We start from the raw sequence: 25,436 nt of genomic DNA, 5'->3' as shown, positions 1-25,436 counted from the left end.
GGCTCACTGCAACCTCTGCCTCCCAGGTTCAAGTGATTCTCCTGCCTCAGCCTCCTCAGTAGCTGGTATTACAGGCGCCCACCACCACGCCCAGCTAAGTTTTGTATTTTTAGAAGAGATGGGGTTTCCCCATGTTGGCCAGGCTGGTTTCAAACTCCTGACCTCAGATGATCCACCCACCTCGGCCTCCCAAAATGTTGAGATTACAGGTGTGAGCCACCATGCCCAGCCAGACTCCATCTTGCTTCTAACCTCCAAGCTGTCTTTGTTCATTCCTGGGTGTAGGCTGAACGAACTTTGGGAGAAACTAACTTAGTTTGTAGTTTATAGTTTAAACAAAGACGGTAACAGCCCTTTCTCAAAACAGGCCTCCTTCTTGCCTGGGAACTATACTAACATTAGCCACAGGATTAAAAATTATGACTTAGGAGTCATGCAGCTGGAGGCTGTAAGATTCTGACCCTCCCTAAACTGCTCTTAAGATCAGTGTTTGAGATATTTTGCAGACCCTGCACTTGATGGATCAGCTGGCACCACCGACTAATAAACTGGCTTATCTGATCTTGTGGCCTCCACTCAGGAACTGACTGAGGGCAAGAAGACAGCTTCAACTCCCTGTGATTTCACCCCTGACCAATCACCACACCTGGCTCACTGGCTACCCCCCCACCCCCACCCACCAAGTTATCCTTAAAAACTCTGCTCTCCGAATGCTCAGGGAGACTGATTTGAGTAATAAAACTCCAGTCTCCCACACAGCTGGCTCTGCGTGAATTACTTTATTGCAACTCCCCTGCCTTGATGAATTGGCTCTGTCTAGGCAGCAGGCAAGGTGAACCCCTTGGGTGGTGACATTAGGACTTAAAATAATAAATTATTAAGAACCCTAGAGAGTCATTTTTTTAAATGGATTATATCTATCAAAACTTACAGTATAACAAATTAAAATAAATGAAAATATGTTTATTGAAAATAATTATTTACATAAATAATGTCATTTCATGAATATAGCTATATTTTCTTTTCTTTTTTTTTTTTTTTTCGAGACAGTGTCTTGCTCTGTCACTCAGGCTGGAGTGCAGTGGCACAATCTCGGCTCACTGCAACCTCCACCTTGCGAGTTCAAGCGATTCTCCTGCCTCAGCCTCCTGAGTAGCTGGGATTACAGGCACGCGCCACCATGCCTGGCTAATTTTTGTATTTTTAGTAGAGATGGTGTTTCACCATGTTGGTCAGGCTGGTCTCAAACTCCTGAACTTGTGATCTACCCACCAGGGCCTCCCAAAGTGGTGGGATTACAGGAGTGAGCCACCGCACCCGGCCTATAGCTATATTTTCAAAAATAAAAGATTAGTGAGAAGAATGGCATAGTTTTAGGTTTTTGTAAATCTCTTTTACACCTGGCTTAATAGAAGACTGTTGGGTTCTTTTTTCTTTTTTAATTTTTTATTTCCATAGGGTTTTAGGAAATGTGGTATTTGGTTACATGAGTAAGTTCTTTAGTGGTGATTTGTGAGATTTTGGTGCAACCATCGCTGAGTAGTATACACTGAACCCAATTTGTAATCTTTTATCCCTCACCCCCTTCCACCCTTTCCCTGAGTCCCCATAGTCCATTGTGTCATTCTTATGCCTTTGCATCCTCATAGCTTAGCTCTCACTTAGGAGTGAGAACATATGATGTTTTGTTTTTCATTCCTGAGTTACTTCACTTTGAATAATAGTCTTCGATCCCATCCAGGTTGCTGAAAATGCCATTCATTCATTCCTTTTTGTGACCACGTAGCATTCCATTCCATATATAAATATATACATATATATTTATATGTATCACAGTTTCTTTCTTTCTTTCTTTCTTTTTTTTTTGAGACAGAGTTTTGCTCTTGTTGCCCAGGCTGGAGTACAGTGACGCAATCTCGGCTCACTGCAACCTTTGCCTCCCAGGTTCAAGTGATTCTCCTGCCTCAGCCTCCCGAGTAGCTGGGATTAAAGGCGTCTGCCACCAGGTCCGGCTAATATTTTGTATTTTTAGTAGAGACGAAGTTTCATCATGTTGGTGAAGCTGGTCTCGAACTCTTGACCTCAGGTGATCCTCCCGCCTCGGCCTCCCAAAGTGCAGGGATTACAGGCGTGAGCCACCGCGACTGGACGGAAGAAACGGTGAAACTTTTAAGGTGGTAGAATTATAGGATCTGATGACTGATTAGATGAAGCATGGAGAGGGGAACAGTGTGCACAGTGATGCCTTTTCTTCACAGGCATTATAGGAGGGACAGGTTGGTAGGAGGAGGCGACGGGTTTAGTTTTGGATTTACTGACCGGGGATGAGTGTTAGCTCTCTAGGTAGAGGTGTTCCGCAGGCAACTGGTGTTGCGGGACAAATCATAGACGGGAGAGACCGAGCAGGGTTCAGGAGAGCCTTTATTATTAAGGTGATCACCGGCTCAGTCGGACTAGGGTCCAGAAAGTCTGAGCCCCGAACAAAGGGATCAATCACCTTTTAAGCAGTTTGTGTTGGGAGTTACGTGTTGCACGAAGTGTACTTGCAGAAGCAAGAACAAAGGCCGTAAATTACTCTTACATTTGTTACACCATATGTCTTACGTCCTTGGGAATACATGCTTTTGTAACACTTGCTAATCAGTTTTGTGACTTTACAGCAGCGCTAGGGAGGGAAGCAAGAACTCGCTGTGCCTCAAGGAATGTGAAACGATGGAACACAGATAAGCCTCTCCACGCATAGGGGAGAAATAAGCAGTTAATATACTCTTAACCCAGGCCTTGGGTAGGGGAGGTGCTATATTACATTCTACCTCAAAGGAAAAGAATATACTTCTTGATTAGTATACTTATAAAATTCATTAATTTCCCTTTCACTGGATATTCCTACTAATTCCCCCAGGGCCTTGCAGTTTTGTCTCATTCGCTGCTCTATCCCCTAGCTTAGCACAAAACCTAGTTCTTAACATTGATTAAATAAATGAATCCGGTCAGGTGCTCCCGTGGGTGATCTGGAAGGAGTTAAATTTGGTAGTCATGGGAGACGCTTCTGTGAAGCCATAGGAGCGAAGATTTGATTGTGGCGGCAGGACTGAACTCAGCTTCTGAATCTTTCTAGCCGCTAAACCTACAGGCTAAGTGGCGTCCTTGGGGAATGCTGCCTCAAACGGCTCGCGACGTCCTAAAACATGTACATTTATTTTGGAAAATCTGTTTTCGTAAAACCTAGCATACTTAATCAACATTTGTTAACTTCATGGTGGCATATTAATACCTGTCAGGTTGATTTTAGTTGGAGTGGGACGGGGCTGATCTCACCGTCCTACCCTTCGGTATGAGGCCGGCGTCTTCACGACCTCGCTTTTCACAACTCCAGTCCCCGAGGGCTTATTTGGGGCTGTCGGAGTCCCCAAGACGTGGCCCCGGAGCAGGGTGAGGTGCCACAGTTTGAGGTGCCACAGTTCGAGGTGCCCCAGTACCCTGCGTCCGGACAGGGGGCGGTGCTCACGCCCAAGGCCCCGCTGACGCGATGTAGGCCGAGATCACCTCAGGCGCTCGCGGTGCAATCACAGAGCGCGCCGTCGCCGCTCGAGCTCGCCCTGAGATCCCTCCGCTCAGCGCCTTCAACGCCGTGTCCCGGCACCCCGCACCCGGGCACACAAAAAACGGGTCGCCCGCGATTCTCAGGGATTGATCGCCTCTTCAGGTAAGTTATCTTCCGGCCCCGTACCACTGTGCCACAGGCGCAGCCCGCTTCCTCAGGTGCCCTATCCCGCGCAAGAAGACCACGGCTTCACAGAGTGTTATTTAAGGGGCGTGGCCAGCGGAACATCCCGCCCCATTCTGTGACGTACGGGGTGGCGCGCGTGGGACCCGAGGGGTGGGGCTGGGTTTAGTAGGAGACCTGGGGCAAGGCCCCCTGTGGACGACCATCTGCCAGCTTCTCTCGTTCCGTCGATTGGGAGGAGCGGTGGCGACCTCGGCCTTCAGTGTTTCCGACGGAGTGAATGGCGGCGGCGGCTGGGATGCTGCCGCTGGGCTTGCTGCAGGCGGGTGGGTCGGTGCTGGGCCAGGCGATGGAGAAGGTGACAGGCGGCAACCTCTTGTCCATGCTGCTGATCGCCTGCGCCTTCACCCTCAGCCTGGTCTACCTGTTCCGTCTCGCCGCCGGCCACCTGGTCCACCTGCCCGCAGGGGTGGTACGTACATTCTTCAGGGTCTGAGTGGGGCGCGCGCCGCAGCTGAGGCGGCCGAAGGGCTGGCGTGGGCGGCTCCGTGGCCCCGACCGGCTCAGTGCTCTGGCTGGATGGCAAGGGCGGGGGCGACTGCGGCCATGCTTGGCGTGGCTTTGGTGGCAGGCGCGCTGGGGGCTGGAGTAGTGGCTGCGGCGGCGGCACTGCTGCTGGTGGCGCTGGCTGTAGCACCCGCCATTGCCTTGTGTTGGGGGGCGGTGCTGGCCTCCCCGGCTGTGTATCTGATCCTAGACGGGGTCGTGGTTGCGGCATTTGTGGTTGTAGCGGTCTGTACTGACCGCAGCAGTGGTGCCCCTAGTGGCGGTGGCTGGATTGGCGGCTGTGGGTTTGAACGACCCGGTGGTCGTTGGGGCCCTTGGTGGGGGTCCTGATGGAGATGTTGTTGGCAGCTGGCCCGTCATCCTGGAGGCTGCCCTGTGTGGTTCAGTGTTCTGTGGGCTGTAACAGTGCCCCTAATGGCGGTTTATACCCATATTAAGGAGGATGTGTAGAGTGTGGTAATGGTAGTGACTGGAGTGTGGTAAGGGCCTTCCTCTGATGCTAATAATGTAACAGTTTCTCGGCCGGGAGCAGTAGCTCACGCCTGTAATCCCAGCACTTCGGGAGGCCGAAGCGGGCGGATCACCTGAGGTCAGGAGTTCCAGACCAGCCTGAACAACATGGAGAAACCCCATCTCTACTAAAATACAACAAAACAAAACAAAAATTAGCTGGATGTGGTGGCGCACGCCTGTAGTCCCAGCTGCTTGGGAAGCTGAGGCCCGAGAATCACTTGAACCTAGGAGGCGGAGGTTGCAGTAAACCGAGATTGCGCCACTGGACTCCAGTCTGGGCGACAGAATGAGACTCCGTCTCAAAAAAAAAAAAAATCATTTTCTTCAATTTAATAGCCTTATTAACCTAGCTTTCAATCTCCCAAATGTTATTTGATTGTGCCCTTTACAGTCAGCAATAAGTAGCTTTTGAAAACTACCCTTTTACTGACAATGCAATGTACAAACTTTTGACCAAGTAGCTTTTAAAATAATTTTTGTTTGAACCATACCAGGCATAAGAAAGAGTTATTTATTTATTTATTTTTTTCCTACACATGGGATCTTTAAGGAAATGATATTTGTCTCTGGGAAGACAAAGTTACTTTTAGTGTTTAAAGATAGTTCTATTAGCTGAGGAGTACTGTGAGGTTGTGGTGCTTCTTTCTATTTGAGACCACCAGAGAATTGAGGAGTATTACCCTTTTTCATTATTTTGTTTGATTTTCAGGATACTTAATGTTGTAATCTGCAGGTCTCATTTTGTGGCATCTAAAGAAACTTTTATGAAGAATGCTAGAGTTCTTGCTAGAGCTGATCTACTCTCTTAAAAACTCTAAAATCAGTGGCTCTAGTTCACTTGCAGTGAGAGAAGCATGAGATTGATTGTTTACTGAGAAATAAATATAGCTTCTTAAACATTTCCCTTTTTTCTATACTACAAGTTACTGCTTGTCTTTTTCTATACCTTCTTTAAGCAGGTATCTGGGACTAAAATTGTGAGTAGTAGTAGAAGTAAGTAGTGAAGAAACAATATAGTGGGCCCTCTGGGGACACGAATTCCACATTTGGGAATTCAGCCAAGTGTAGATCTAAAATACCCGGGGAAAAAAAACCCAATACAAAATAACACGACAATAAAAAATAATACAAATTAAAAAACACAGTTTAATAACAGTTTATATAGCCTTTACATTGTATTGGGTATTGTAAGTAATATAGAAATGGTTTAAGGTATATGAGAGGATGTGCATAGGTTATACGCAAATACCTTGCCATTTTATATAAGGGACTTGAGGATCCCTGGATACAAATCTGTGAGGGGGTCCTGGGACCAGTTCTCCACAAATGCCAAGGGACAAGTGTAGTTTGACCTTTTTGGTTTTTTGCTACTAATGGTTAGAAAAGTTGCCTGGAGATACCAATAATAATTGGACATATTCTGGACAGTGTCCATCATTTAAATTTACAGTGCCTTAGTGTTTATCTGGTCGTTTATCTTATACCGTGTTTTGAGTTTCTGTTCTTTTCTACAATAGCTACTCTCTTGAGGTATTTGCAATTTGGCTGTTCTCAAGTTACTTCTGATGCTTCCTTTTTTTTTGGTAACTTTTTTTTGAAGTCTTAATAGCTATTTTGTTTAATTGTTTGGTCATGAAACGAAACTGGGTTTCTCTCTTGAAATGAAACACGAACTGAATTTACTATTTTTTTCTCTTGTAGAAAAGTCCTCCATACATTTTCTCCCCAATTCCATTCCTTGGGCATGCCATAGCATTTGGGAAAAGTCCAATTGAATTTCTAGAAAATGCATATGAGAAGGTAAGTCTTCCAAATAATTAGAGGAAAAAAAAAAAAACAACTAGAGAAGTGCTTTTTAAACTTTTTTAAAAAAGTGGCAGAACATTTAAAAACATTGTAATCATATACATATCCTCAGTATAGGAAACAAAATGGAAACTGCTCTGGTTTAAGAGATGGTGTCTTATAGATACCTATCCTTTTAGCTTTTCCCATGTCCTGGGGTCGTCTTTGAGACACCATTGAGGAAACCTGTAGTTCTGGCAACTATGGTTTAAAAGCCACTGTTCTGAGTTTTCTATTCACTTATTGTCATTAAAATTGATATTAATTAACCCTCATTTTTCTTTACCATGCTGTGGGGTTTTCTAACCTGCTCTATACATCTTCTGTGATTTCACTGTCCACTTGAATGACCCACATGACACCATAGCTACTCAATTATTTGCCCGTCTTCTCTCTAATGAGCTTCCCTGTGCCAGTTAAGCCATTTACTTCACAGTCTCGCTTTGGACTTGTCACTCTTAACTGTTTCACTTCCACAATATTAATTTAGATATCCTATTCGTAGACCATACCGTCTCCTGGTTTGCTTGTGCAACTCCTTAAATTATAACTATTCTTTGACCTCATTGGATCTTGCATTCCATTTACTTTCTCCTGATCCATCAGCCTTCATTCTTCACTTTCCTCTTTCCGCTTTGGGTCCATGGCATGTCGTTTCTGTTACACTCTTGGCAATACTGTACTTTAAATTTCCTCGACCCCGCATCTTTTCATTGTGTTCAGCTGGCAGAAGTCACCCTTGGAGGCAGCCAGTTATTGTCTCCTTCTGCACCAGATTAGTTTCTTCCTGATTTTATGATTGCCTACCTTAATGATATTTGAACACTGCTCCACAGTCCTATTATGTTCTTGTGATTGGGCCTACTTTTCCACTCATTACAGTGACTAATTCAAACCTTCACTTTTCTAAACTTCTGAATCTTTCTACCTCTCCATCAAAGCAGATGATTTTTTCTCCTGTTTAGGAGACAATGATTAAAAACATTGATTTAGGAGACAATTATTAAAAACATTCAAAGAAAACTTCCTCATTTTCTCAATTTCAAATATGCAAACCTACTTGTATTTATATAGTAATCCTATTCTCTTTCTTCCTATCACAGTAATAATTATAAAACACTTACTTTATGCCAGTACTTAGTGCTTTACAAAGATCATCTCACTGAAGCTCCACAAAAACCCTTTCAGGTATATTTGTTTCATAGATGACAAAACTGAGAAGCAGAGAGGATATATAATTTCTTCTTGGACTCACTGCTAGACAGTGGCCAAGCCAGGATTTACACATGGTCTGATTTCTGAGCCTATACTTTTATTAATGATAACAATAATGGAAAACAAGTCATTAAGATGCTAAGTAAGCCAAGGTACTCTTCTCTGCCCTGTATATAAAATTTGGCAGCAGCTCTGTGAAGAACTGCTATTATTATTATTACCATTTTACAGGTGAGAGAAACGAAACACAGAGAGATTAAGTTCTCTGACTATAGGACCAAAGTCATACAGCAAGTAGGTGGAGGAGCTGGGATTTGAACACGGACAGTCTGGCTCACTGCGTTCTACCACTTTGATTTTATTACAACTATATTTTGCCTCTTATCGGAGGCTGAACTCTCCATCCCTCTTTTGTTTCAGGAACTTTTTACTTTTATTTGTTTTCTCAGTGTATTGTTGACTTCTTTTTCAATGGCATCTTTCCTTTTTCTCTGAAAAATTCTTGTCACCCGTTTAAAAACTTCCTCAAAATGGCTTATGAGGCTCTGTATGGTCTAGCACTGCCTAATGCTCAACTCTCATCTCCTCCTTTCTCTTTCTCTTACTTTTAGGGCCTTTGTGTATGTTTAGCTACCAAACTAACTCCTCATTCTTCTGGTCTCAACCTAGTTGTCTTTTCCTCTGTTAGGTCTCCCTTTTTTAGATTCTCTCATCACAGAGTTGCTTTCCTTTCTGTAATACTTGTCACATTTGCAGTTTTATGTTTGTTAATGTGATTATTTGATTAATTTGTATTTTTTCCAATAGACTAAGCTTGGTGAGTTGGGAGAGTATTTTTTTTCATGATTATACCCCCAGAGTCTAGTCTTCAATAATAACCAGAAAACTGCAAGGGAAAGTATTTAACATCTAACCAAATTAATATAAAAAATGAAGTCATTTAGTGTAGGTGAGATAGTGCTAAAATAGATAAATAAACTTGTAGTGTCTTCACATAGCAGGTACTATAGAAAAGGTCAAATTCTTTGGCTAGTCTTGTAAAATTTGTTTTTAACCAAAGGGGGAAGAAGTCTATATTTTCAGAGGTGTTCATCATAGAATTAGCTGTAATAACTAAAGAAAACCCTGACATATCACCCATATGTCCAATAATGAAAGAGTAGTCAGTAAATTAACATTGTGATGTTTATATAGACAATAGAAAACATTGTCAATATAAACTGAAAAAAGCATAATAAGCAGTTATATTTATACTACATTTGCAACTAAATGAACATAATTATAAATTTGGACAAAGGAAGGAGGAGTATGGCAAGATGAAAAGAATTGCTTTAAGGTTTATATATGTTTTTATTTTTTTAATAATGCATTATTTTGTGATTTTAAAAAGTTACTGTCTTAGTGTTGCATATTTTTTGTAACATCACTATATGTACTTTTCTCTTTTTAGTATGGACCTGTATTTAGTTTTACCATGGTAGGCAAGACATTTACTTACCTTCTGGGGAGTGATGCTGCTGCACTGCTTTTTAATAGTAAAAATGAAGACCTGAATGCAGAAGATGTCTACAGTCGCCTGACAACACCTGTGTTTGGGAAGGGAGTTGCATACGATGTGCCTAATCCAGTAAGTGACACCGTTACCATAAATAAAGTCAAATCTATACCTCAGTAGTTATAGCTAATAGTGAGACATTATACATTTAAAACATAGAAACAGCCAGGCATGGTGGCTCATTCCTGTAATCCCAGCACTTTGGGAGGCCAAGGTGGGTGGATCACTCAAAGTCAGGAGTTCGAGACCAGCCTGGCCAACATGGTGAAACCCTGTCTCTACTAAAAATACAAAAATTAGCTGGGTAGGGCTGGTGGTGCACACCTGTAAATTCCAGCTACTTAGGAGGCTGAGGCATGAGAATCGCTTGAACCCAGGAGGCGGAGGTTGCAGTGAGCCGAGATCACAACACTGCACTTTAGCCTTGGCAACAAAGTGAGACCCTGTCTCAAAAACAGAAACAAAAAACCAAACACACACACACACACAGAAACCAACCAAACAAAAATGTAATAAAATGTAGAACCAGTTTATTCCTTGGTTCAAAAGTCTGAAGAATCATGAGAAGAAAGGCCATGGATAACTGATAAGTAATGGGTATTTAGTTTTATATTTGCTGTCATGGCTAAACAATATTAAAGGGCTTCCTGTACAAATAATGGAATCAATGATAACTTAGCATACTGGGATTTAATTTGCAAGGGTTATTAGACAATGCTGTTACTTCATCAAAAGGACTTCCTGCCTACCCATTCCTGCCTGAAATTCTAACATAAGCGCTGTTTAGAGATTGCTGACTTCAGAAGTCCTCTTTTAATGCAACAGCTTCACGTGTGGGGTACATCTATGTGTATGTTTTACCCTCAAAAGCCAAATACGAAATTGTTTTAAGTTGATATAGAACACAAATCAGACAATTGGCCCCAATGCTTGGTATGGGCTCTGGCTGTGAATGTAACACACATTAGCCAGTACCCTAGTATAGCAGTTAAGAGTTAACATTAAATCTTGTTTCTAGTGATGGGGAATGAGGGAATGAATGCCTCTCCTTAAGGCCAAAAAACAGGGCCCTGGAAAATCCCTCTGTTCAGATATATATATTCATTTAGACTCTATTCATTTAGAGTCAGATAGATCTATTCATTTAGACTCTTAAAATGTAAATGCCCAAAGGGTTAAAACCATTACTTGTGTTAGTGTTACATAATTATAATAACCTAAATGGATTTTATGATAAAACAAAAATGTGTTTTAATGCTGTATCCCTGTTTTGAATTTTTTTGAAGGTTTTCTTGGAGCAGAAGAAAATGTTAAAAAGTGGCCTTAACATAGCCCACTTTAAACAGCATGTTTCTATAATTGAAAAAGAAACAAAGGAATACTTTCAGAGTTGGGGAGAAAGTGGAGAAAAAAGTAAGCAAAATGTTTTATGTTTGTCCTAACATTTCTACTTCTCTGTGAATAGAAAAGTAGAGTATATATGTGTGTAGTATATAAAAAACAAATTACAGTGTATGTAAAACTACCTTGGATTTATGGGAGGGTTATGTAATGATTACCATGAAGTTGTAACTGAGAATCCAGTTTTTATACTGGGCTGCAAGTTAAGTATTGCCTTCAGAAGCAATTGCTGTGCCCATAGTAGGAAGCAACATCTGCCCACAGGGCAGCAGGACCCAGGGCAGCAGGTCACTATATTCTGGGTCTGGCCTTTGGCCTCTGTAAGAGTTCCAGAATCTTTGTTTTTGGTATACTTAAGTTGATATTGATATATTTTCTAACCATACAAGAAACTGATGTATAAATTAGAATGCCAATGTAATAATGCATGTGAGACATATAATTACAGCACCAAGAAATCCAGAATATTTACTGATACTCTTTTTATTGACAAATATAATTGGAAAGCCAGATGATCATTGGAAGTTCATTTAGTGAATGTGGAATTAACAGGAAATTAATTGGATAATTTTTATTAGTTGAGTGTCATCAAATTATGCTTGCCTGGTGCATTTGTCTCCAGTGTTGGGATATACTAATTGGTGATTATAGTTTTCTTTTACATATCGCCAGTAATTCCATTTTGGCCCTGATCTTCCTACTTTTAACCTGGGAAATAATCTGATCTTTGGCTACTATTCCTTGGGAAGTACCTTATTATTGTCATATGCACTATAAATAACCTTTTTTCTGCTTTTGTTATTGTGACCTGGAAATCAAATAACCACATTTATTCTTTTCATGATGAAGTGCTCATGAGTGGGGTTTTGAGATGTGTTTCTGGGATCTGTTTTGGCTGTTCAGAGGGACAGGGTGCTTCACATTGTTTGGTTTATTGCCCCTCTTTCACATGTCTGTCTACAGACTTTTTTTGATGATATGAATAGGATCTTGTTTGTTCTTGAATTCTGTTTTTAATTCTCAATTTTCTTTCACTTTTTGGAAATAGTAATGAGAATAATCTTTTTTTTCTCCCTAGATGTGTTTGAAGCTCTTTCTGAGCTCATAATTTTAACAGCTAGCCATTGTTTGCATGGAAAGGAAATCAGAAGTCAACTCAATGAAAAGGTAGCACAGCTGTATGCAGATTTGGATGGAGGTTTCAGCCATGCAGCCTGGCTGTTACCAGGTTGGCTGCCTTTGCCTAGTTTCAGGTATGGATAAAGAATATATTACACTAGGTTATTTAACTTTGTATAATTATTGTAGTGTTGGTATGCTTTGCCTTAACAAAGATAAAAATTAAACAAGTAAAACATACAAAATGGGTAAGAATATGAATCCCCTTTCTTCTATAAGAATTCAAGACAAATTTTCTTTATATAATTAGCTCATTTAAAGTAAGTTTCAGTTTATTAAAAAGGTGATTTGTTGTCTGTCTAGTCTAATATTTTATTTAAGTTTTTGTTTTTGAGATGGAGTCTTGCTCTGTTGCCCCAGCTGTAGTGCAGTGGTGTGATCTCGGCTCACTGCAGTCTTTGCCTCCTGTGTTCAAGCAATTCTCCTGCCTCATCCTCCTGAGTAGCTGGGACTACAGGCACGTGCCACCATGCCCAACTAATTTTTGTATTTTTAGTAGAGACAGGGTTTCATCATGTTGGCCAGGCTGGTTTCAAACTCCCGACCTCAGGTGATCCACCTGCCTCAGCCTCCCAAAGTGTTAGGATTACAGGCGTGAGCCACTGAGCCCAGCCTAGTTTAAAAGCCTGCTTACCTCACGTATTCCTTATCCTCAGGAAAGTCTCTGAACTATACCTAAAAGTGATACAGCTCTTTTCTAGCACTTGTTTGAAATCTTTGGTGGCTTTTTATTGTATTGTGAAGTTTCTTTGTTTTAAATATTTGTGCCTTTATTTAATTTTCTGTTTCTTAAGGACAGGGACTGCCTCTGATATAAAGAAATATTGCTCTTAGGACTTGATCTATAGCTTAGTGCTTAGTGTTTTGTATATTAGTAGGCTTTCTATACTTTTGTTGATTTATTGGTGTTTAGGTGACAGATGGGGAGGAGATAGATTGCTAGTCCCTTTTCTTCTATTTCTGCCCCCTCTATCTAGTTACAGATTGGAAGAGGGGTGGGAGTAAAAGGAAGAGCCAGGAGAGATTCCCTAAAGTTCTCTGGAACTCATCATACCTTATATTTGCAAGGAGCTTTGCAGTTTCAAAATGTTTTCATATATCTTATATTAGAACACCCAGCACAGCCCTGGACTCATAGTGGGTTCTCCATAAATGTGCATTTCTTTTCTTTTTTTTTTTTTTGGAGATGGAGTCTCGCTCTCTCGCCCAGGCTGGAGTGCAGTGGCATGAACTTGGCTCACTGCAAGCTCTGCTTCCCAGGTTCACGCCATTCTCCTGCCTCAGCCTCCCGAGTAGCTGGGACTACAGGCACCCGCCACCATGCCTGGCTAATTGTTTTGTACTTTTAGTAGAGATGGGGTTTCACCGTGTTAGCCAGGATGGTCTTGATCTCCCGACCTTGTGATCCGCCCGCCTCGGCCTCCCATAGTGCTGGGATTACAGGCGTGAGCCACTGCACCTGGCCCATAAATGTACATTTCTACCTGCCTGTTTCTACCTGCTCTGTCTCTTGGATGAAGTCAGAGCTTGCTATGTTAGGCCCTTCACATTCTGGCCCAGTCTTTCTTTCTTCTACTCATACCAACTAATTTAACCAGATTATTCAATTCACTTTCTTAAACAGGCCTATGTTTTCCTGGTTCGACTGTATTCATACAGTTAAGCCCCAACATCTTCTCTTCTGTACACATGGTTTCACTTGATCCTCAATAACAGATTAACAGTCTTGTAAATGAAACAGGGTAGGAGTTTTTTTTAGAAGGCTTGATTTAAGAGGGGGCTTGGGAGTCAGACTGCCTAGTTTTAAATTCCAGCTCCAATGTTTGCTTTCTGTGTGATCTTATGCAGCTAGCTATAACTTGAGGTTAATAGTATGTACCTCACAGGAAGATAAAAGTGAGTAATTCATGTAAAACACTTAACATGGTACCTGCTACATAGTGAACATACTATTTAAAGGTAAAGTTTAGGAGTTGAAGCTTGTTTTCTGAATCTGCTAGTATTTTCACCCCCTACAAAAAACTATTGTATTAGAAAGTGAAAAGTAGAACCAGATTCCATAGAAGAACCAGAGTGGCTCTTCTGCTTTAAGACTTGATTTGGTATTAAAATTGGAATTTTATGTTAATTTAAAAGAGTATCCTACTTTCTGTTGAACTGGAAAATACTTCTAAAGGAATTTCTTGCTTGTTTTAGGCCTTTAGTTTGAACACAGGCAATGTATTAAGAATCTGGAATATATATGTTAAATAAAGCACAGTTCTTGCCCTTAGGGACTATGGACATTTTTAACAATGTAAGATTTTCATGACTTCCAGTATGTTCCTGGTTCTGATTTTTTTGTCAATTATTTTAGAGTCATTAAAGTTGGTTAAATAAGATGCTTTGTGCTCGGTCCTGGTTCTCAAAATGAATTTGATCCTAGAAGGTTATTTCTTTATTTAAGAAAATCATCTTTATCTTTTAATTACAGACGCAGGGACAGAGCTCATCGGGAAATCAAGGATATTTTCTATAAGGCAATCCAGAAACGCAGACAGTCTCAAGAAAAAATTGATGACATTCTCCAAACTTTACTAGATGCTACATACAAGTAAGAGCTATTCAGATAACATATTAAGCTGAAGCAGGAAATTACACATTAAAACACAGTTAAATAGTATTTCCAGTTAAAAAACAGTGATGCTGGCAAAATAAGTTGGTAGCTGTGATCTTTGGACTTTTTAAATTGTTGAGACATAAACTATTGGCATCCTGTGTCTTACTGTAATCCCAGTGACTGGGTATGGTAAAAGTTTGCTAATGAACTGTAATGGAGTCTTTTGTAATCAAAATCGTTTTGTGCTGGTCTATCTCTTCCCTAAGAGAAAAAAAACTCTTGACTTGTGATAGTCAAATATAAGAGACTACTATACCTGAAAAATGTATTCATTATGACACTTTATTTAAAGGTTGAGGCATGAAATGTATCTGCCAAAATGTTAAATTTGTGTCTTTGGTTCATTCCTTAGGGATGGGCGTCCTTTGACTGATGATGAAGTAGCAGGGATGCTTATTGGATTACTCTTGGCAGGGCAGCATACATCCTCAACTACTAGTGCTTGGATGGGCTTCTTTTTGGCCAGAGACAAAACACTTCAAGAAAAATGTTATTTAGAACAGAAAACAGTCTGTGGAGAGAATCTGCCTCCTTTAACTTATGACCAGGTTTGTTGGATTTTTCAGTTTCATTGCTGCCTTATGACTTTGAGGATCTGTGGCTAATTTTTAAAAGGGACAATTTGAGATTTTCTATATACTATAGCTTAAATTGATCAGCTTCTCTATTTTTAGCAAATTCCCTATAACCTTACCTAAAATATCTTAATGTTATTGCTTCTTGCCATTAAGCTTTATCAGATATGTTTTGGGTTGATGGCTTAGAGATCCTTGGGGATGTTTCTTTGGTACTTACTTCCTCTGCTTCAAAGTCTGGCTTCTGTACATAGAGGATATTATGTGCATGTTGTGTGTCTTATGAAGTGTAGAAGCCTCTGAATTACTTAGAATTCTATATGTCCAGAGTGGCCTGGGCATGAGCAGAGACTTCTAAAAGTAGTAGTAGTAGTAATGAGAACAAGACATTTACAAATACTACATGCAGCTTGCTGGGTGGAAAGGAAGAGAGGACAACTCACTGCACAACCTGACATTCCATCTTGGAAGCAAACCTTGGTGATGTCATCTTCCTGTTATCTTTTGTGCTTTTGGTCCTATATTAATATGGCACATTACACTGATTTTCAGATGTTAATTGTATTCCTGGGATAAATCCTACTTTGTCATGGTGCATAGTTCTTTCCATATGTTACTACATATAAACTTGCTGGTGTTTTGTTGAGGATTTTTGCATCTATATTCATAAAGGATATTGATCTCTAGTTTCACTGTGATGTCTTTGACTGGTTTTGATATCAGGATCATACTCATCTCATAGAATGAATTTGGAAGTATTCTTTTTTTCTTCTAATTTTTGGAAGAGTTTTTGGATGATTGGTGTTAATCCTTTTTTACATATTTGCAAAAATTCAACAGTGAAATCATCTAGATCTGTGCTTTTCTTTCTGAGAAGACTTTACTTACTAATTCAATTTATTTGTTACAGGTTTATTCAGATATTCCATTTCTTCTTATGTCAGTTTCAGTAGTTTATATCTCTCTAGGAATTTGTCCATTTCATCTAGGTTACCTAATTTGTTGGCATACAATTGTTCATAGTATTCTCATAATCCTTTTTATTTCTGTAAGCTCAGTAGTGATGTCTCAACACTCATTCTTGTTTTTAGTAACTTAAAATAACAGCTTAACTGATATATTTACATAGCATAAATCCATCCATTTAAAATGTACACTTTGTGGTTTTTAGCATATTAAGAGTTGGGAAACCATCATCATAATTTAATTTTAGAACATTTACATGACTCCCAAAAGAGAGCTGGTACCCATTAGCAGTCATGCTTCATTCTCCCTGACCGCTGCCCCTGGCAACCATTAATCTCCTTTTGCCTCTGTGAGTTTGCCTATTCTGGATATTTCATATAAATGGGATCATACAATTTGTAGTCTTTTGTGACTACCTTGTTTCACTTAGCATGTTATCAGGGTTCTTCCATGTTGTAGCATGTATCAGTACTTCAGTCTTTGTTATTACCAATAATATTCCATTATATGGATAGACCACATTTTGTTTATCTGTTCATCAGTTGATAGACATTTGAGTTGTTTCCACCTTTTAAGCTATTATGAATAATGCCGCTCTAAACGTTTGTGTACTGATTTTATGTGGACATGTGTTTTCAATTTTGGGGGGTCATACCTAGAAGTAGAATTGCTGGGTTATAAGGTAACTTTGAAGAACTGCCAGACTGTTTTAAAAAGTGGCTGCACCACTTTCAAATCTCACTAAACAGTATATGTTGGTCCTGACTTCACCCCCTCACCAAACTTGTTACTTGATTTTTTTATTATAATAGGTGTGAAGTGGTACTTTTTTTTTTTTTTTTTTTTTGAGACAGAGTCTTGGTGCGATGCCCAGGCTCTAGTGCAATGGCGCGACCTTGGCTTACTGCAACCTCGGCTTCCCAGGTTCAAGCTATTCTCCTTCCTCAGCCTCCCAAGTAGCTGGGTACACACCACCACGCCTGGCTAATTTTTGTATTTTTGGTAGAGACAAGGTTGTACCATATCGGCCAGGCTGGTCTCGAACTCCTGACCTCAAGTCATCTGCCCGCCTTGGCCTCCCAAAGTGCTGGGATTACAGGTGTGAGCCACCATGCCCAGTTGGTATTTTGTTTTGATTTTGCATTTCCCTGGTGACTAGTGATGTTGAGTGTCTTATGATGTGTTCTTTGGCTTTGGTATACTTCTTTGGAGAAATATCTGCTCACATCCTGTTCCCATATTTAAAATGAGTTGTCTTTTTATTATTGAGTTGTAAGAGTTCATCTTTTTTTTTAATGTGCTTTTGGTGTCAGAGAAACCAATGCCTAATCAAAGTGTATGAAGATTTATTTCTGTGTATTCTTCTTAGTGTTTTGTAGTTTCATATCTTACATTTAGGTCTTTGATCCATTATGAATTAATTTGTGTATATGGTGTGAGGTCATCATTCTTTTGCATGTGTTTATCCAGTTGTCCCACACTGTTTGTTGAAAAGACTATTTTTTCCACGTTGAATTGTCTTTGTAAAAAAATCTATTATAGCCAGGCGCAGTGGCACGTGCCTGTATTCTCAGCTACTGAGAAGCTGAGACGGGAAGGTCGCTTGAGCTCAGGACTTGGGGTCCAGCCTGGGCAACATAGCGAAACCCTATCTCTGAAAAAATAAATACATTTTAAAAAGCCTCTTGACCATAAATTTAAGGCTTTATTTCTGGACTCAGTTCTATTCCATTGATATGTTTAGTCTGATGCCATTACGTAGTTTTGTAATAAGTTTTGAATTCGGGAGTGTGAGTCCTCTGATTTTGTCCTTTTCAAGGCTGTTTATCTACTCCTAGTCCCTTTACTTTCCATATGAATTTTGGGGTCAGTGTGTCAGTTTCTGCAAAGAAGCTAGCTGAGATTTTTGACAATGATTGCATTGTATCGCCATATTAATTTGGGAGCACAATTTTAGTCTTTAAATCTGTGAACATGGGATGTCTTTCTCTTATTTTAGTTCTTTAATTTCTTTCAACAATGTTTTATAGTTTTTGGTGCACAATGTTTAAACTTCTCTTGTTAAATGTATTCTTAAGTATTTTATTATTGTTATTTTTTTGATGTTATTCTTTCTTCTGCCAGTCCAAATCTGCTGTTGATCCCCTCAGGTGAATTTTTCATTTCAGTTCTCATACTTCTCAGTTCTTGAATTTCTATTTGGTTCTCTAAAAAAATAATATATTGATATTCTCCATTTTACTAGAGATATCTAGGCATATTTTACTATAGTTCTTTGAACCTATTTATAATAGCTGATTTAAATTCATTATCTAGTAAGTCCAATGTCTGGGCTTCTTCATGGATAGTTTCTGTTAAACTGCTTGCTTTTTCTATGTACTGGCCATACTTTCCTGTTTTGGTGTGTTTTTTGTAATTTTTTTGTTGAAAACTGTACGTTTAAAATAATGTGGCAACTGTGGAAATCAGATGCCCTCCTCCCTGGGTTTATTGTTGCTGGCTCTTTGTTGTTGTTGTTGTTGCTGCTGCTGTTTGTTTACTGTGTTTCCTGGATTAATTATGTCATTCCTTGTTCAGTGAGGTCACTGAAATCTCTGCTTGCTTACTTTAGTGGGCATCTAATATTTGGACAGAGATTTACTGAAGTGCTTTGAACAGCCAGTCTCCTAGCTTTTGCTGAAAGGCTCTGTATGTGTGTGTTAGGGGATGTTATTAACACTCCAACAGGCAGTTACAAGTCTGCCTTCACTACCTGTGTGTACAGGTCAGCCAGAGGTAAAAGATTACAGCCTCTTAGATCTTACCTGGGCATATGCATGGTCTTATACATATGTGTGGCCTTCAAGATTCTCTTATGTTGGAACTTTTCAAAGTCTCCTGTGGACATCTTACTCCCCAGTTTTCCCTTTTAAACTTCTTGTTCTGTCTCTTAGCACCAACTGATATCACCATCTCAGGCGCCTTCAGTGTTAAACAATTTTTGCTAAATATTTTTGGAAAATTTGCTCTGGCTCCTCTAATAGTTGTTAGGCTTCTGGCTTTCACAGCTGCTATAGTTGTCATGCTGTTGGTTTCCGGGGCTACCATGGATTTGGGGAGAGGAGGATGAAAGAAATACAACTTACACTACCACAAAGCTTACTCTTCTTACCAAGATTCAGATTTCTTTTTCTTGAATTAACTCTCCTTAGATTGTTGCAAGCCTTTGGTTAATCTTCCAGAATTTTGAAAAAGTTGACATTAAGATTGTTGCTACTGTTTTCATTTTTTGGAGGAGTGAATTTTTGTAGGTTCTTACTTCATTCTTCAGGGCGATCGCTTCTGTTACCTTGCCCTCCTTTTTCACCATGGACAGTGGTAGAGCATGATAACCCCAGCCACCCTGAACCAGTTACCTCTGTACTTTTAGCTGGAATGCAAGCTGTCTTGTACTAACCAAGAAGTTAAACTAATTTTTTGTACTGTTGAAGTATGTTATTTATAACAATCAGGAAATGCTTTCTCATTTTAGCTCAAGGATCTAAATTTACTTGATCGCTGTATAAAAGAAACATTAAGACTTAGACCTCCTATAATGATCATGATGAGAATGGCCAGAACTCCTCAGGTGAGTATCTTGGCTACATCTTCCCCTCTATACCCCCAGTTTTTATTTATCAAAAAGAAGAAATAGGTGGGTGTGGTGGTTCACACCTGTAATCTCAACACTTTGGGAGGCTGAGGTGGGAGGATCACTTGAGGCCAGAATTTGAGACCAGCCTGGGCAACATAGTGAGACTGACCTCATCTCTACAAAATTTTTTCTAAAAATTAGCTGGCCATAATGGCACATGCCTGTGGTCCCAGCTGTTTGGGAGGCTGATGTGGGTAGATTGCTTGAGCCTGGGAGGTTGAAACTGCAGTAATCCATGATCACGCCACTGCATTGCTGCCTGGGCAACAGAGCAAGACCCTGTCTCAAAAAAAATAAAAAAGAAAGAAAAAGAAAAGAAAAGAGGAAGTAGAGTAGCATAAAAGAGATTTTTTTAAATTAAAAAAGTAGAATAATCACTTCTACCTAATCTTCAGTTTTATATACTCTAAAAACATATTTTTACCTAATTGTAGATAGTATACGTGCGCTAATCTTTTTTTTTTTTTTTTTTTTGAGACGGCATTTCACTCTTGTTGCCCAGGCTGGAGTGCAGTGGTGCGATCTCAGCTCACCACAACCTCCGCCTCCCGGGTTCAAGCAATTCTTCTGCCTCAGCCTCCCAAGTAGCTGGGATTACAGGGGCATGCCACCACGCCTGGCTAATTTTTTGTATTTTAGTAGAGACGGGGTTTATCCATGTTGGTCAGGCTGATCTCGAACTCCCGACCTCAGGTGATCCACCCGCCTTGGCCTCCCAAAGTGCTGGGATTACAGGTGTAATCCCGCGCCCGGCCTACATGCTAATCTTTAATGCTAATCATGTTCTGCATTTTTCTTTAATAATTGGGGTTTTAAAAATCAAAGTACATATTTTTCTTGGTTTTAAAAATAACATTTTGTTGTAAAAAATTGTTAATATGAAGTGTACAAATTGATAGTGAAAGCCTCTCTGAAATTCCAACCCTACCTCCAAGGCATTATGGGTTTGATTTGTGTACTGTGTACTTCCAACCCAACGCTGGCTCACTGGAAATCATCTTGAGTTAAAATAATTTTTAGTTTGCCTATTATCTAGCCAGTTTTTAAATATATGTACAGATGGTTCTTGATTTTTTCTTATAATTTTTTGACTTTATGATGGATTTATCAGGATGTAAACCTATCATAAGTCAAGGAGCATCTGAGTATCCCATGTATATTCATGCTTTATTACACAATGATCTGATTATTTGTCAGCACATTTTTAAATTCTCTAATGAAATGTGTGGCTTTTGTTTATAGACTGTGGCAGGGTATACCATTCCTCCAGGACATCAGGTGTGTGTTTCTCCCACTGTCAATCAAAGACTTAAAGACTCATGGGTAGAACGCCTGGACTTTAATCCTGATCGCTACTTACAGGATAACCCAGCATCAGGGGAAAAGTTTGCCTATGTGCCATTTGGAGCTGGTAAGATGATTTTATTTTAGATTGGAAATGTTTGTTCTGATAACATATTTGTCTCTGTCAAAATATTCCGAATTGTGTTTACAAATTATCTCTCCCTTTCCTCATAGGGACATTTTTGCAAACTTTTTTAGGAGAAGAATCTTTATAAGTTGGAGAAAAATATTTCCTTTGTACTAAATGGAATTGTTCCATAAATCCTTATATAATGCTTCACTACTTCCTAACCTGTCTGGTTTTATTAGGTCTAATTTTTGTAGAACATCCTTGTTTTCCCTTACAATGGTATTTAAAGCTCTCTGTGGATTCTCTTTTAAAGAACCATTGGAGTCAGTACACCATTCAGGGAATTAATTTAGGTTAAATACCATAACAGATTACTAGCATTTCACAAAAAAGCAAAGGCAGTCTTTTAAAATTAAAGCTCTTCTCGATCGTTAGTCAACATTTTTGCTCTCTGAATATCCGTATGAGAAAATGGTCTTTAAATTTGGGCAGGTTGTGTGTAGGCTTGCAAATTTCATTTCCAGTAAGATCCTAAAATAATTTAGCTATACCCTTGTTTCTCCAGTAATTTCTCTGTCCATTGGTTCTCTGTACTGATTAAACTATATTCTATGCTTTAGTCTTTCCAAAGGGATCATTTAAATGACAGATGACTTGTCATTGGTCACACTTTTTCCACATATAAAGGAAAATATAAAGTCCTTTGGGAACTTCAGATCTTAACTTTATGTAATAAATTTAATACTGTGGTGTATAACACAATATATAAAAGAATCATAGTTTTTTTTTTTGAGAGAGTCTTGCTCTGTCACCCAGTCTGGAGTGCAGTGGCACAATCTCTCAGCTCACTGCAACCTCCACCTCTGGGTTCAAGTAATTCTCGTGACTTAGCCTCCTGAGTAGCTGGGATTACAGGTGTGTACCACCACGCTCAGCTAATTTTTGAGCTTTTAGTAGAGACTGGGTTTTGCCATGTTGGCCAGGCTGGTCTCGAATTCCAGGCCTGAAGCAATCTGCCCACCTTGGCCTCCCACAGTGCTGGGATTACAGGCGTGAGCCATGCCACCTGGCCAAAGAATCAGATTGTTAACAGATGGGAAGAGCATTAGTTCTGTAGCCCAAATTCTGCCCCAAAGAGGAATTGTTTCTAAACTAGTAATTATCTGGTTTCCACTTGAACTTTACTAGAAATGGGTTGTGGGTTGTTCAGTTACCTTTTATGATGGCTCATTCCATGTTTGGACAGCTGTCATTTTTAGAGCCTTATGTTAAAGCTGAAATCTGTTTCCTTTTAACATCTCATTTATAGTTGGTCCTAACCATAGTCTCTGAACTTATATTGTATGAGGTATTTGAGTACAGATATAATGTCTCCTCAATCTTTTTTTCAATCTTTGTGTTAGTTTCCTAGGGCTTCTGTAACTAATTACAATATGGGTGGCTTAAAACAATAGAAATATATTCTATCACAGTTTTGGAGGCTGGAAGTGTGAAATCAAGGTATTGGGCAGGACCGTGCTCCTCCTTAAGGTTCTACAGGAGAATCCTTCCTTGCATCTTCCTAGCTTCTGGTGGCTCTTGGCAACCCTTGGCTTGTAACTACATTGTTCCAATTACTACCCCTGTCTTCAACAGGCTTTCTTCTTGTTCATGTCTCTGTATCTTAACCTGGCATTCTTATAAGGACACCAGTCATTGGATCTAAGTCCTACCCTAAGTCAGGGTCATCTCATCTTAAATAATTGTGTATATAAAGATCCTATTTCCCAATTAAGATCACATTCTAAGGTTCTGGATGGACTTGAATTTATGGGGGGATATATGATCTTACGTTAATCTTGTTAAATATCACATTACATGTCTCTAATTTCTTTACTCATTCTTTTACCTCGTAATTGTGCTGTTTATTTATGTTGGTGCATATAGTTCATTCATTTTCATAATATTACATTTTGTGAATCATCAGAATTTATCTACTCTTATGTTGATTCAGTTAGGATACTTCTTGCTTGTTGTGATTAAATCCTTGGACTATTCTTCCTGTAAGCCAAGCTTCTCTTTAGTTGTTATATTTGAAATATGGACCAATTTGTAAATGCTCATCTTAAATGTCACTCCTAGAAATAAGTACAGTTATGGGCCAAGCAAGCACTGTGCTAAGCACTATCAGTTTAGGTTTTTTCTTTTGATGAAAAATCTTGCAATGAAATGCCCAAATCTTAAGTCAACATTCATTGAGTTTTGACAAATGAATAACCTTTAGTTTAGTCCAATGTATCAATCTTTTAAATGGTTATTGCTTTCTGGCCCTGTCTTAAAATTTTTGCTTAGCCCCTGAGTCATGAAGATATTCTCCTGTTCTTCTCTACTGAAATTTATGCTGTTAGCATCATGGTTTGTGACCCTTCTTGAATTAGTATTTGATTATGGTGTGACATAGGAGTTGAATTTCATTTTTCCCCCATGTAATATCTAGTTATTCCTGGACCTTATGTTGAAAAGACTTGCTTTTCCTCATTGGCTTGCTTTGGTGTCTGTATTGATAATCAAATAACCATAAAAATATTCTGTTCTGGGCTCTCTGCTCTGTTCCACTGATCTATTTGTTGATCCTTACCTAGTACCACTCTGTTTTATCTTTAGTCTTGAAGTCAGATTTGAAATCAGTTTTATGTCCTCCAACTCAGTTCTTTTTCCAAGATTGCTTTGGATATCCTAGGTCCTTTGCATTTTTATATGCATTTTAGAATCAGCTTGTCAGTTTCTACATCGGTGTGACTTTTTAGTATATTATTTTGGGTTCATTAAATCTCATTTTCTTCCATAATCATTTATAATGACATTTGAGGTTTGACTGGAAGGTTTTCATATTGACTTTTAACTAGGGCTTTCTTGGGACAAACAGAATATTCTACTATATTCCCAAACTAGATTACCATCTTATGATTCAAACTTTCCATATATTTAACCCAGATATATATTTTCAGAAAAAGTAATTGGAAAAGTTATGTGATCAGTCAAGTACTGTTTTCCTAAAATGTGGTATTGAAAATCTCCTGGAATTTTTAATAATTCATGTTGTTTTATGTGAAAAGAATGTCATCTTTTTATTATATTATCTGTACATTTGCTGTTCATCTAAAATGTAGATAATATCACCCCAGGCTAAAAAGGATGAGAAAGAATTTAAACTGATTCTTATAACTTTTTCTTTTTTTTAGGGCGTCATCGTTGTATTGGGGAAAATTTTGCCTATGTTCAAATTAAGACAATTTGGTCCACTATGCTTCGTTTATATGAATTTGATCTCATTGATGGATACTTTCCCACTGTGAATTATACAACTATGATTCACACCCCTGAAAACCCAGTTATCCGTTACAAACGAAGATCAAAATGAAAAAGGTTGCAAGGAACTAATATATGTGATTATCACTGTAAGCCACAAAGGCATTCGAAGAGAATGAAGTGTACAAAACAACTCTTGTAGTTTACTGTTTTTTTGAGTGTGTAATTCTAAAAGCCAGTTTATGATTTAGTATTTTGTTAACTGAATGGTTCTATCAAATATAATAGCATTTGAAACATTTTCTAATAGTTATGATACTTATACATGTGCTTTCAGGAAGTTCCTTAGTGAAACAATTGTTCAGGGGGGATCTAGGTAATTGGCAGATTCTAAATAATATAATTTCCAGATAGTAATTTTAAGAGTACTCATCGCTCTTGCCAAATAAGTTCAGGGTATTCAAATCTTGGACTAGTCCTGCAAGGTATAAAGAATAAAAATCCCAGTGAGATACTTGGAAACCACAGCTTATTATTTATCTGGGCAATTATTGTGTGTGTGAGGATGGAAGGGTAGGGAATAATCGAACATCTAAAGCCTTGAATAAGAGAATACTAATTGTTTTGGTATGATGATACTCAGAAATGGAGATATTATAGGAAAAAGAAATCCTTTGGAATTTTAACTAAAATCACTGCATATGGGAAATTAAGAGATCCAGGACCATATTTGATAAGATTTCCTAAAAATAATGTAATTATTAATGCTAAAGACTGCTCATGTATCTTGATCTAATTACTAAATAATTACATATTTACCTGATAAATATGTATCTAGTTCTACAAGGTCACATTTATG

At 39.1% G+C, this 25,436-nt stretch overlaps 1 protein-coding gene across 2 annotated transcripts; it reads left to right on the top strand.

The window, feature by feature from the left end:
* The first annotated feature begins 1,047 nt into the window (after positions 1-1,047).
* Positions 1,048-25,247, top strand: CYP51A1 (cytochrome P450 family 51 subfamily A member 1). 2 transcript variants are annotated; one of them, XM_008962039.5, is made up of 10 exons: positions 1,048-3,706; positions 6,509-6,607; positions 9,318-9,494; positions 10,709-10,835; positions 11,902-12,076; positions 14,476-14,595; positions 15,014-15,209; positions 19,714-19,809; positions 21,118-21,286; positions 24,511-25,247. In XM_008962039.5, the coding sequence occupies exons 3-10, from the start codon at positions 9,342-9,344 to the stop codon at positions 24,687-24,689; spliced, it is 1,215 nt and encodes a 404-aa protein (XP_008960287.1). In that variant the 5' UTR covers positions 1,048-3,706; positions 6,509-6,607; positions 9,318-9,341; the 3' UTR covers positions 24,690-25,247. The 2 variants fall into 2 exon arrangements, with proteins under 2 accessions (XP_008960287.1, XP_003809792.3); XM_003809744.5 differs by lacking the exon at positions 1,048-3,706 and adding an exon at positions 3,834-4,199.
* Positions 25,248-25,436: the final 189 nt, after the last annotated feature.

This window comes from Pan paniscus, chromosome 6 (genome assembly GCF_029289425.2).
Source record: "Pan paniscus chromosome 6, NHGRI_mPanPan1-v2.0_pri, whole genome shotgun sequence".
In the NCBI taxonomy this organism is placed as follows: Eukaryota; Metazoa; Chordata; class Mammalia; order Primates; family Hominidae; genus Pan; species Pan paniscus.
This window is presented reverse-complemented; position numbering and strand designations above follow the sequence as displayed.